Raw genomic sequence first — 14775 nt, forward strand, 5'->3', positions numbered from 1 at the left:
GCGCCAGTGGCGGGTATATATTCACTTTTTCTCTCATTTCCAATAAGTGGCCGAAATTGGCCACTTTCCCAGAGGCAATGCGTCCGTGGTTGATATGAAGATTGATTTGATGACGTGAACCTATGTATTAAATATGTATAAAAGCGCGCTAAAAGTTTTATAACCAGTGAATGTACATATATTTTAGATTACACATGAGTAAAAAAATTTTATTTGTTGCTGATTCGATTTATTAATTAACAATTTTGAAAAAAAATAATAGAAACGGTAAGGGCGAAATCACACAGACAGGCACGCGGCGCGCGTTTTTTTAGATGCTTTAAAACATGCGAAAAAAATGTAGCATCCCTGGCACATATTCATTTTTATTTATTGTTTTCGCCCTTATGGACTGAGATCAGTATCGATACATTTTACAAGTATTCGTATCGCGATACAAATCTTAACAAACGTGACAGTCTCGTTTGTTATGACATGTTTCACTCTTACAATCCTTTTTGATGTTTTTAATATTTTTTATAAGAATCTTCTATATTTCACTTTTTATTTAATAGTTAATCTTTCTAACACACGCCTCGTTTATTTATGTATATGGATTTATGGTACATTTTATAATATAAGACGTATCACCTGATATTGATACATCACTGTCGAGACAGATGTGTGTATCTTTAGTACGTTGGGAATGTAGAGGAGATAAAATAATGTGAGATACAAAATTTTTGAGATTAAAAACGGTGAATACTTCATTGAAATTTACAGAATTGTGACCGTTGAGACACAATGAGAGTTTAACGAGTAAAAGTATTATAAAAACGATGTCCCAATTAATTTATCGTCATTATTTTTTAATGTTTATGGAACACTTGTGTGCTTTCATTACATTTTTTTTAATTGACTTAATTAACTTTTAATTAATTTCTACGTCTGCGACAGAAAAGTGTCGTGATATATAATAACCAGCAGCATATAATGCTTTCAATCAAAGTGGTCTCGGGTTCAAACTCACCGATTGCTGCTGGCCAGACCTTGGATTTGTGACTGCAGGTAGATCGTTTCCTATCAGAGTTTGCCAATTTATCTGATTTTCATTGAAACGGTTCCAACAAATCGGCAACCTTTACCCATTTTCTCACAGAATTTCGAGTTTTTCAGCATTTAAAATTTCGCTGATTTGCATAAATGTCGCAAATTTGTCCATAGACGCCTCTGTGGATCGATGTTTTTATTTGCCTTGTATAATGTAACAACACTTCTGTATAATATTTGACCATATAAGTCGTATTTAATGTAAATATATGGGCGTATACCTGTATATATAATAAATAATTCTCAATCTGTATACCATACTCGTCGCTTTGGACCGAACTGTAAAGTGTGCATAATTGATTGAAATAAAATAAAAATATCCATTATAGTTAAAATTTTAAAAATACGCATGCATTTTATGTATACATATATATAATTAGAATTTCAGTGTACATGAATGTTAATTTTACATATATTCAACCATTTTTTCTAAAACAATCCTTGAATCGGATATAGGAAAATTTTCTAAACATTTAATGGCACCTTCTTTATGTTCTTGAAGTAACGTTTTCGTATAATCCAAAGCGGGTCCTTCTTTGATGATTTTCCTAATTTGATCAAACTCCACCGATTCTTCATCGTTGAAACCCGGTTTTATCAAATCGTACAATGACGGATTGTGATACAGGCCGAATAGCACTGGAGCACTCACCAAAGAAAATGCTTCAGAGGCTGTGGAGTTAAACGTGTTAATATCTGCACTAGCTTGCCAAACTAGGGAAGCGTGACAACCGAAAACAAAACCATTGTTCTGGAACTCTTGATCATGTCCAGCCAAATGTACAGTGCCTTCGCAACTTCTTCCTAATAAAGTACCTCCTCCTAAAATGGTTCTCATTGTCCATTCCCTAACGGGATTTCCTATGCAGTCATTCGTATCCAATGAATCGAACGTTGGGCTTGGTTTAAAAAAATAACTTAATTTCAAATCTTCCCTCGGATTAAAAATGAGTTCTGGTTTTTCTTTAGCCGGTACTGAAGGCATCGGAAAATTTTGAAGATCTCGCTCTCCGATAAATTCACCATCAGTTAAATCTCTCAAAGCAGACGATATCATTTCATTGACGTGTGCGTTTCTTATATTAGATAACATACCATTCGCTTTGACTAACAATAAATCTCCTGTCAATAGAGCAATCTTATTCCCATTAACGACTTCTGATAATTTATCTTTCAATACTTTTTCAGTATGATTCAGAATTCCTGTGTGTACTAGATGTCCGATTTTAATCAGCTCTGACACTTCAGCCAATACTTGTTGGTTTTGAACAACAGTTTCCAATTGATCCGAGCTTCCTTTGTATCCGGCTGCTTTTGATACGAGTTTTATAAGCAAACCCCACATTTGAATGCTGCTCTTCTCAGTAGACAGAAGACTTTTGGATATCTTCAGTATGGGATGAGTACTACCATCCTATAAAGATAAAATCGCAATATGAGTTTATATTAGATATAATTTTCGATTACTCGTTGAATCTTCGACTTACCCACCAGTTTTTTGATGTAAGCCCCGATATTGCTGCTCGTATCTTTCAGCAGCCATCGCAAATTGTCGATGGAAGAAGTGTATTCGACGAGTTTTTCAGCATCGATTACCGTCTTGACCCACTTCGACTTGTAGTCTGTTTCAGAAGTCGAATGACATCTCAAGAGCATGCTGGAGCATCTCTTGAATGGCATGATGCTCACGTTCTTCAACATTTTAAATTGTAATTATTGACATTAATGCACTGAAACTCGGTTCGTTGTTGCCGTTCCTATGAATGTCTGATATGTATTGGGTAATTTTGGAAATGAAATACGATATTTGTCTTGAAATATTAATTTAATGTATCATTATGGGATAAGTGAATTCATACGTAATTTAAAAAAAAGCAATGACTGACTTATAGTATTATATTCTATGTTTCAAATATTTTTTTTGTATTGTGTTATGAATATGGAAATTTAATATCATTTTGAATTTACATAAATGAACTATCAATTTTTTTATTGAATGAGAAAGCAGACTTTGTCATTAAGGTGAAATCCCAATGTATCTACATATGTATAAGTATATGTATACCTACATACATATAATACATAATACATGTGTACAAGAGAAGCATTATTAAGTATATATGTAGGTGTTAACACAACGATATCTGGATATGAACTTCAACGTGTATGCCTGTTTTATAGACTACTAAAAGGCATTTGACAATATGCGTCATGATACACTGATTCAAATACTATCGCAGATAGGACTAGATAAGAGATATTTGGTTAATCTCTACTGGAATCAGACTGCCATATATGTATACGTAGTACGCGTCGAACGTGACACAACATAGAGCATAAGAATATTGAAGGGATTTCGTCAGGGATTTGTGCTCTTACCGCTATTGTTTAATTTGTATTCCGAAAATATTATCGCTGAAGGCTGGGAAGACATGGATTCCGGAATTACAATCAATGGTAAAGTCTTATATAACATTAGGTATGCGGGTGACATTGTACTACTGGCCACTAACTTAAATGACTTGCAAGCAAGATGTAATTGTTGTGCATAGCTCTAGAGCAGGGTTAAGGTTGAATGTCAAAAAAACAAAGTGGATGATATTCAGTAAGTCGTCTCATAATACAGACAACTCTCTAAAAATTGACAACAACGTGGTGGAAAGAGTAAATCATTTCAGATATCTTGGGTGCTATCTGGGTGAAACGTGTGAAAGCAACCAGGAAAGAAGTGCTCTAATGGTACCCGAGAGAATGTAAAAGGGTACTAGAAAGGCCACAGGGGAGATGGATGGATGAAATCAAAAAAGTGTTGGATGCGATGGATGAGAGTTGCTCAAAACAGAGACGAATGAAAGCGTGTCGGAGAGGCCTTCATCTAGCTGTGGGTGGCGAAGGGCTGTGAATGATGATAATGAATTCATACAAATGTACAAAGATTAGACGACGTCATATATACTTCAATATATCAAAAATCTATGAAAATGTTAGCACTTGCCACCAAATAATTCAAAATCATCTTGGCAGTAAACTCTTAAAATGTAATTGTTTGCTTAAAATTCATATCGCTAATTAATCGTTTCGATCATACATTGGATCATTTCTATATAATATATCAGAAATTATTAGCATTTACCCTTACAACAATAAAACACATTTAAATTAGATTGCGTCGATAACACATATGAGCTTTTGCTTAGTGTCAGAATTCGGAAAATGGTCTAAATATTCAATAGCAGCCTCTCTGTGTTCGTTTAGCAACTTAGTCGTATTATTAAGAGCCGGTCCTCCTTTGACGATTTTTCTGATTTGATTAAATGGCACCGATTCCACATCCTTGAAACCCGGGCTTATCAAATCGTACAACGAAGGATTGTGATGGAGAGCAAATAGCACTGGAGCACTTACTAACGAAAATGCTCTAGAAGTCGAGGAAGTGAATGTGCTAATATCGGCATTCGCTTGCCAAGCTAGAGCAGCGTGACATCCAAAAAGATAACCCAGGGTTTGCATCTCTCGATCATGTCCAGCCAAATGTAAAGCACTCTCACAACCTCGTCCGAGTAAACTACCTCCTCCTAAAATATTCCTCACTGTCCATTCTCTAACGGGACTTCCCATACAACCTTCTTGATCCAAAGGATCAGTATTTCTGTCAGGGTTCAACAAATGTCCCATTTTTGAATAATTAGTCACGCCGACATTGATATGAGACATCTCTTGCACGGGAAGAGAAGGCATCGGAAGGTTTTGAGGATTCCTCTCACCAATAAACTCACTATCAGTGAGATCCCTCAAAGCTGATGATATTAGTTCGTTGACATGCGAGTTTCGAATGTTAGATAGCATTGAATACGCTTTGGCCAGAAGAAAATCACCAGTCAACAGTGCAATCTTGTTTCCATCGTTTAAATCTGCATTTTTATGATTCAGCAGCTCTTTAGTGGGGTTTAGCACTCCCGTATGAACCAGGTGTCCCATTTTTACTAACTCTGTCAATTGTGCCAAGTCTCGTTGTTTTTGTAGAACTCCATCGTATTGTGATTGATCTGGAGTCACTCGATGTCCAGCACTTTTCGATATGAGGAGAATTAGTAAGCCCCAAGTGTTGATACTGTTCTTTTCATCTGATAGCAAACCTTTGACTATTTTCAGTATCGGATGAGAAGATCCATTCTGAAATATTAGAATTATGAAGGCTTTGATCAATTAGAGGTCTTCTTTTGAATGTACATATACATATGCATATATAATTCAGTGGTGTCACCCTAATGGTTTCCATGGGTTGCCGGAAACCCGTTGTTAAAAATCGAAAGTTTACGGAATATACCACTTTTATATATACATATATGTATGTACATAGTACAAATATATAAAAATTTAAAAAAAAATTGGAAACCCGTTCAAATATTGGGGTGACATCATTGCATATATAGCCTGAATGTGTGAATATGAACATACAGGTGCAAAAAGTGTCTGCTTTCAAGTTGCAAAATTTGCTAGCACTGTTCGTTGCATCGACAGTGCTAGCAATCATAGATAAATCTATGTACATGCATATACGTATTGCGAAATTCGGGTTTAAATGAAGTATTACCACATATATTTATTATTAATTGGTCAACAAATGTATGTACATATGGAAGTTTGTATGCACTTATGTATGCAAACAACGATGCAGTTTTGAAATTTTCACTATACATATATTAAATACTATTATAATTATGGAAATCATTACCGTGTTCTTAAGCTTGTTGAATACATAATCAGTTCAAAGTTGTATATTTAAAAAATTAGAGAATTTAGAAAAACAAACTTGTTGTATTAGTGTTGATTTTCTGATGATTAGTGTTGATTTTCCGATGATGAGTGTTTTACGATGCAAAAAACATACATATGTACTTTAGACGTTGAACTCAATATGCCACAAGAGAGCATCATAAATAAATACTTTCCTCATTTTTTTGGGTTTTTAGTCGATTTATAGTAATAATAGTATGAAGGTCTATTTAAAATTTGAAATAAGTATTATAATTAAAAAAAATCTGTGTATTATATATTATATTTTGTTATTAAAATGAATTAATTTAGTTAATAAGAAAAATTCTCACAATTCAATACTGACCTTTGACTATAAAATGTCGATTATTACCGAGTTAGAACATTTGTATATATCACGTGAAAAATTTTAAAATTCGAAATTTAGATTTTTAAATCTCATTTATTGATTTATATGGAAAAAAGAAAGATACTTCGTATATACATATGTATGTATGTTGCAGTCGAATTGTAAATTTCGCTCGTTCGTGAACATACTAGTTTGCTCATACACGAACTAATCTGGCCATTTATGGTGTACATAAAAGAGCAAATCGACAGACGGGCTAGTTGTTCATGCTCAAACTATTAGTCATAAATTTAAGTATTCGCAATGGTTTTTCCTGTTCTCTATGAATGTATGCTTACCCTGGGTTGCAATATTTTAAAAATTAGCAGAAACGGGAATTATAACGACGTCTTAATGTGGGTTGCATAGGATTTTCCTTTTAAATACTTGACATCTCAAAGGTTTTGACAGTTAAAAGTTTCATGTGACACCTGGTGAGTCTATTTGAAGCTAGTGACTGTTAACACTCAAACTCAAACCAATAGTTCGTGTATGAACAAACTAGTATGCTCATGAACGAACCGGAGTGAACACTTTGACTGTAACATGTTCAAATATAAAGTAAAAATATGCATCTGTCTTACCAACTTTTCGAGATGTTTTCCAAAATCAAAGCTGCTATTTTTTTTACCCAATTGATTAGTAATTGATGAAGTGTAGCCGACGATTTTTTCAGCATCTTCGAAAACCGTCTCCCACTTAGACTTGCAGTCGGTTTCAGCGTATGTCAAGGTCCGAATTTTCAATAAGTTGCATTTTATAGAATTGACGACCCGCAATCTTGATAACATGTTGAATTCGGAAGATTGATCTTCATTCAACGAAACAATGTTTTCGATTAGTTATAATTAGTATCTTGTAACTACCATCTTGCCTCCACAACGTCTATGAGACCACTGGTATGAAAACGTTATTGCAAATGTCGATGTTTCTTTTATTGAACAATTAAATTTTCACACTATTTATGTGCTAAATAAATAAACTTGGCGTACAAAATTTCATTTGACATGCTCGCACATGGTCACGAGAAAAAGACCTTTGTGCTACCTGTAATTTGTACAAAATACACATATACATACTTATATGCTGAATTACAGATAAAAATAATTACTCAATTCCACTCAGTTATTACTGGACCATTATATATTTTACACTTTTTTTGTACCTGTGACATTTTTTTATTATTTTAATGTTAGTGTTTCAGACAATATACGTATCGATTTCAAATCATTAAGGTATATCCTTATCCTCATCTCTTACCAATTTTATACCTACTTATGTACATGGTAAATTGAAAAACAAAAACTTGATTTTATTTATCAATCCATTATAAAATGTTGTAAAAACATTAACTTGCGATAGAATTATTTAAAAAGAAATACTGCAATGCTATGTATATTATTATTGATTATTGTTAAGATATGTTTGATCTATTTGAAATTACATATATTATATGTATATGTACATATGCTCATTTAATATATATCATCATCGTCATTTACAGCCATTTATCATGTACTGTTGAAGGTCTCTCTAACACGCTTTGATTTGTGTCTTTTTTGCACAACTATCATCTATCTCATCCCACACATTTTTTCTAATTGCATTCACCCATCTTCTTTACGCCTTTCCTTTCACCCTTTTACATTCTCTCTCGGGTGCCATTCTAGTATTTCTTCTATCCACCTTTCGTCCATTATTCTAGCTACTTGACCCGCTCATTGCATTTCATTTCATTTTATTCTCTCCACTATATCAACTATCCTTGTCATACTTCTCCACCATTTATTTCATTTCCTATTTCCCCTCGTTGTGCCGAGCATACAGCGTTCCGCACTTCTTTCATTGAATAATACGAAGTATCAACAGATGAAGAATCGTGATAGTGAAATAATTCAACTATTTTGACTGATTTTTTATAATTCTTTCAAACATTTTTATATAAAATTTGAAATTTTGTATCGAAAATTGAAAGTGCAAATTTTGATGACCTTGGATATTATTGACGAAACAGCAGAAATATGTACAATACAAATAGTATATACGCTAATAGAAACCAACCACCTTTTGGAGGATTCTATAGATTATAAATTTGAAATCACAATAATATATGTACACATATAAAAACGGACGCGATGTGGGTGGATATATTTGTGGTTATGTATGTGTGTGTGTGTGTATCTTTGTGCCAGACCGCGGACACAGCCAATCAGAGCCAAGTGATCAAGTGGGGGGGGGGGGGGGTGGGGGGTGGAACGTCATGTGACGTCAGGCCGAGCGATGACGCCACATGACGTTCAACGAAGCAACGGCTGACACACACACACACACACACATTCATAATTTCGAATGGGCTGGATTGGTGAGCGTGTAATGCGCCCACTTTTTTACTGCGATTAATATTACGTTCGTGCGCGCCCTTATAAATTACCTTGCACTATATTTATATATAACATAAAACTTTATTTTAATTCTTGTATCAATTCCTTTCCGAAACCATCCGAAATCACCAGTTTTACATGAATATATCATCTTCGTTGTTTACCATAAAATAGAAGAGTATATAAATTCGAAAATCAGAAATTATTTTTTTAAAATTGAATATAATTTATATTATACATCAGTCAGAAATTAATAAATTATTGCTGAAAATATTTTGCGCATAAGTTTTAACTAATTTTCTATACATATGCACATATATAAATTTATAGATTATAAATTTGAAATAATTTTCAAATAGTTGTGACAAATAGTAAGTAGGATGGTTTTGCCAATTTTGTAAGAAACCGTATCAACAATAAAATCAGATAAATTGGCAAACTGTGAACAAACAAATGACGACCTGGAATCACAAATATTCAAATCTGACCAGCAGCACTGGATAAATCCTCCAAAAAAATTCTCATCAATCGAGGTCTTGAACCCGGGACAATCTCGTTGGTTACCATTAACGCAAATACTGCTGGATTTCCGGTATAACCAAAACTTTAGATCGTCGATTTCAGCGAATATTTATTGAATAGATCACTGAATCAGTAACTATTACAATTTAATTGTAAACATAATACACACATGAATAGTAAAAAAGCTTTTTAAAATAAAAAATAAAGATCAGTCGGCACTTTAGACGGTGTTAAAGCGCATGCTATTGTAGAACGAATCAGATGCAAAGTGCACTCTGTAGCGTCGACAAAGTGACAGATCGTCTTCGGATAAAATGGCGAGCGTCCGATTAACAAGTAGTCGGTGCATTTTCGCGGCCATTACGTATCGGAGAAGGCCTGGTCAAGTCTTCTGATGACGTAGTCTCCGGCCCTCACATAAATTATTGTTTGTGGCCAGTCGCCAGGTAATGATAGTCATCAGGGCGACCGCCAAGGGCTAAGCTATCAACCAATCACGGCTCGGCTACCATATTTCAAAATTATCGCCGCTCCTCGCCGTTTCGTATGTGTATGTGTAAATGCTCCTTTTGTTTTTGTTGTTGTTCCCCTTTTGTTTTTCTTCATAAACAACGCGCTGTAAACACGTTACGGCCGATCCCCCGGCTCTCTACTAACTAAAGCGAAGATGAACCAAAAACGAACCAAAAAAAGCCTTTCAAAATATTAAAACGGCCAGAACGATATCCATTCTATGAATAAATTTAACTCGTAAGGGCTTTTGTGATTTTATTATTATTTTTTTATCATATGCATTTCGAACGACTTTGAATTTTAAGCGTAGGTATCAATCGTTAGTGGAGTCTGATGGAATCGTCTTTTATTTTTATTCGATTCGAATACAACGTATATGATTGTTTATTTGAGGCCTTAGCTATTGACGTGCATTGTGAATTAAAAATAATAATGTAACTACTAGCGTTTTAGTCGTTGAATTGACTAAATTGTGCAATGATCATTATATATGTAATTGTTTTAACGGAATTATTTTTTTTTGTGAACGGCCTTGTAATTTGATGTGTGAATTGAATTCGATGTCTACATATCTTCATGGTTTGGATTTATTATCTCGATGTTTTCGCAATTGATGAATTGGCTAGATGTTTAGATTTTTTTATAATGCATTTCAAGAATATTTTTATTGCAGGTATGTTTCTAATTAAACCCCGACGATCGACTTAACTCACATATGTATTATGTATATGTAAGAACAGTCCTCTATGAGGTCATCAATTCGAAATTTTGATGGAAAGTTTGCCCAAATCAAAATTTGATAATTAAATCGATCTCAACCTAAGCTTGGATTCATTTGTAATATTCAGTTTGGGTTATAGGAATCAATATACGGTAAACAATACTAAAACTATGCATTTTATTAGCATATGCTAGCAAGCCTGATACAAATAGCATAGCTTGGTGATTGCGTTAATATTAACCACTGAGAGGTTGCCGGGTTCGATCCCGTGTGGTGACCTTGATTGAAAATAATTTATTCCGAGTATTATCTGTAGTGTATCAGACTTGGATATTTGTCACTCCGAGTCAATCGTTTCCCATTTTATCTGATTTAATTTTTGAAATGGCTCTTTATAAAAATGGCAAAAAACACCCTACCCACAATGTCACCACTATTTGAATATGATTTCAAATTTACAATCTATAAAAAATTATACATATATCTAGGATTTGGTTTTGAACTTGTAGGTAGGGTGCATAGTACGCAGCGTATATACATATGCAGGTGGAATGTTTGTGTACATCTATAGTTGATCTACTGTAGGAAGACACTAAAGAAAAACGCACATGCTGTCCCTTACACCACTTTTCGATTTTTAATTTATAAATCCCCCATGATGCCATTACGGGCTGTCCCTGAGCGGCATCAATGGAATTTATTTTGTACATAAATATTTAGGTAATTGGATTATTGGTCACGTTGCGATCGCCCAAAAGACAATTTTTGCCATGAAAATCACGAATCAGAATATTTGGGTCATGAGTCCTTGTTAGTATGACAGTTATCGTTATTATGATGGACTTTTCGGCTGTCAGATATTCCGTTTTTGATATTTTAGTGACTTTTGGGCGGGCGCTTTATGACCAATAATCACCGAATCACATATATAAATTAATAGATTATATATTTTTTAAACCACTTTCAAATAGTGGTGACAAATAGTGGGTAGGGTGGTTGTTGCCAATTTGATGGAGAAACCGTTTCAACGATGAAATCAGACAAATTGGCAAACTCTGATATGAAACGATGGACTTGGAATTACAAATATCCAAGCCTGACCAGCACCACTACAGATTGTACTCGGAATACATTATTTTCAATCAAGGTCAACCCACGGGATCCAACAACCTCTCGATGGTTAGCATTCACGCAATCACCTAATTATACTGCTGACTTTTATAAGTTAAATTTGACTTATATATATTTTCCATACTTAATTGTGACAAAGTGTGCCAATTAATTCAAATTTATTCTAATTTGCTTACAAAACGAAAATTTCTATTAGCTTAATTTATAAATAAACTAGTGGTTTTACCCGGCTTCGCTCGGTATTTGTAATATAAACCGCTTAAACATAACTAATCTAATAGTAAACATTTTATTCAATTTATTTGAGTTTTATTTGATATAAATTTATTTGAATACTCATTTGTTTTTTTTTTTATTAAATTGACTGTCACGAACAAACAAACATATATACTAAGTCTCTTTCGAAATTATATATATACCAGAATCCAGCGCCTACGCCCCCGGCGCCCCTTTCGACTTCGAATCCTTTGAATCGAAAAAAATCGAATCGGCGCCTATGAATCGAATGTGTTGTGTACAAACCAACCAACTAAGGTGCAAAGTCTCTTTCGAAATTATATATTAGGTATAATAAATCGAATTCAATCCAAATCTCAGCATGCCAATTTATACTGAATGTACTGTACTTACAAACTTATAAATAAAATAAATCCCACCGTACATATGTATGTACATATGTAGGTATATACAGTATTCATCCCATCAATCTCAATTCGCATTCGATACAATTTTTACAGCATAAAAGGCAAAAAAAAAAACAAAAAACGCTGCATACAATGCAATGGCGCGTCAGCCAGATGCATCGCGCTCACTCCGTCTTTAATAATATGCATTTATGCGGCTTTTAATTAATAAAATTACACGTGTATAGCACTACCCACTACTTAAGGGTCTCGGTCGCGTTTTTATCGTGCTTTAACATCGCCTCGGCTCGGATTGCGATGTTAAAACACGTAATGGCCGGCGAAAGACGCCGTAATTTGGTGTACGGGAATATCTGCATTCGTAATTATTATTGCGGCCGCGACTCCGCAATTAGCCGCCCCTGGCGTCCGTGACGTCCGATCTAAAACACGCTCGATCCGTTTCACTGAACGGAGACGGACGGCCAAATGTGTGTAGTACGTCCGTCCGTCTGTCAAAAGACGCCATGTTCTTCAAATATTGTTGAATATTTATATTAGGTGACTACTGGGTTACATGTGTCAAGTTATTCGATTTAGACGTAGAGCTACCTATATTCGTGAGGATGCATATTAACGTTATTTGGAAATAGAACATGAATGGTATTGTATTGAATTCAGGGGTCTGGAGCAACCACTTTTTTGAGTTGCTCCCATTGATGTATAATACACTAGATCCGCCCTCACGTCTTATACTGGTCTCCCTTTTGGTGCACGCAAAATACATGGCGCATGCACAGTTTCTCTTAATAGATAGGTAGGTACCGCTGCGTCGTAGGGAAAAAAAACATTTTTTTCCCAACTTCCCCGCTAGTTAAACCCCCCCCCCGCACCCCTCAGTAAGTGAAGATAAGATCTCCGACCAAAATCACACGTCAGGGCCCATCTATGTGTATTATACATCAATGGCTGCTCCGCTCCGACACCTAAGTACTTGCTCCGACTCTGCTCCGTGCTCCGACTAGTTAATTATTTATTCATTTTATTCATATACATACATATGTATGATAAAAAATTATAAAAGTTTATTTATAGACAATTAATTTATTATTAAAATATTTAATATTGTAGCGTATGCTAAAAGGAGCCGCCGTTATAATTGGTTTCGAGGATTATCTCCAGGCTTAAGTGCAAGTCGGCTAAACAATGAGAGACCCCCGAATGCACTTAGCGGCGATAGCGGCACTCGGTCGCATTGCCGTGGAGTTCTTAGAACTGACAACGCCAAAGCGTGGGACTGCACATCCGAGTACGTGACTAAACAATGGGGAAGTAACCGGACGTTGAAGATGCCCTGAGCGACCTGTCCTTTATAAGGAGGTACTTAGAACATATCAAGACATTCTGGACGGAGCACTGGCAGTGCGTGTATCTTCTTAATCACCAATAAATGCTGTGAAACGACTTTGGCCTTTTAGTTGGATCCTCCACCCATCTCTACGCAACAATATTTAATATACATATGTATATCATGAAAATACATACATATTAAATACAAATAGTATAACTATACTACACGGTGCGCACATGGTTGTCCCAAACTACCATAGTAATAATAATAGAGAAAATAATCAAGAATATAATTTGATAACGATGGAAAAATAAAAAAGAACAAATAACAAACAAATTAATTTATACAAAACAACAATAAGTGAAAAAATGATATAAAACAAAATATGTAACTGTAAAAATACATACATATTAAATACAAATAATATAACTAAACTACATAAAGTGCCATATGTCAAATGATTCCAGGATAATAAACCATCAAATATAGAATTTATCATAAATTGAAAAACAAATTAAAAAAAAAGTATTAGTAGTGGTGTAGTGCTAAATAAAAAAGAACTAGGGTGGTGTTTAATTTTTACGACCCCCCCCCCCCCGTTTTTTTCTTTAATTAAAAATATATCCTAATATTGGTAGTTCAAATATTTATAAAAAAAATCAAATGCTAGTTAACAAACATTCTTAATTGTTGAAATTATGATGTTTTTTTTTTATATTTTATAAAAACTTCCACACTGTATCATCTTTGATTTTAGATAATAAAAGGCCATACATTTCATTAAACGTCTTTTAAGTTTTGAATATACTCAGATTACTACTATTCGGTTGTGGTCATCAAATGTTAGAACGAGAATCTGCTCATAATATTTGGTATACAAAATTTTATATGAAATATTAGCCAAAATATTTTTTAATTGTACTCGAATAACAATGTTTATACCAATCAAAGTTCCAGGGCGGCTCAAAAAGAAGTACCAGGGCGGCAACCTGAATCAAAAAATCAAATGCGGAAAATCGAAATGGAGTACAGAAAAAGGGTAAATCAAGGTTAATTAAATGACATTTTTCGAAATAATTTATTCGAAAATAATTTTTCACGTAGAAAATATGTACACAGAATATGAATTTTTTGTCATTCAATCTTATATCTACAGTGGCTTTTTTTTTAAACAAAAACACAATTTAATTTAAATATTTGTTTTGAATGTTGACATTGCACTTTTTATATACCGAATGAATAATTAATTTGATTTAAGTCGCATGCTTAAAATAGAAAAT

General features: G+C 34.2%; 2 protein-coding genes across 2 annotated transcripts; both read right to left on the reverse strand.

The window, feature by feature from the left end:
• Positions 1-1414: 1414 nt before the first annotated feature.
• LOC143921058 (all trans-polyprenyl-diphosphate synthase PDSS2-like) lies at positions 1415-3277 on the reverse strand. The gene is made up of 2 exons (XM_077444163.1): positions 2581-3277; positions 1415-2503 (listed from the first exon to the last, which is right to left on the reverse strand). The coding sequence occupies exons 1-2, from the start codon at positions 2788-2790 to the stop codon at positions 1496-1498; spliced, it is 1218 nt and encodes a 405-aa protein (XP_077300289.1). The 5' UTR covers positions 2791-3277; the 3' UTR covers positions 1415-1495.
• On the reverse strand, positions 2899-7151 carry LOC143921057 (all trans-polyprenyl-diphosphate synthase PDSS2-like). The gene is made up of 2 exons (XM_077444161.1): positions 6838-7151; positions 2899-5262 (listed from the first exon to the last, which is right to left on the reverse strand). The coding sequence occupies exons 1-2, from the start codon at positions 7042-7044 to the stop codon at positions 4249-4251; spliced, it is 1221 nt and encodes a 406-aa protein (XP_077300287.1). The 5' UTR covers positions 7045-7151; the 3' UTR covers positions 2899-4248.
• Positions 7152-14775: the final 7624 nt, after the last annotated feature.

The sequence above is a fragment of the Arctopsyche grandis genome, chromosome 13 (assembly GCF_051622035.1).
Source record: "Arctopsyche grandis isolate Sample6627 chromosome 13, ASM5162203v2, whole genome shotgun sequence".
Taxonomy (NCBI): domain Eukaryota; kingdom Metazoa; phylum Arthropoda; class Insecta; order Trichoptera; family Hydropsychidae; genus Arctopsyche; species Arctopsyche grandis.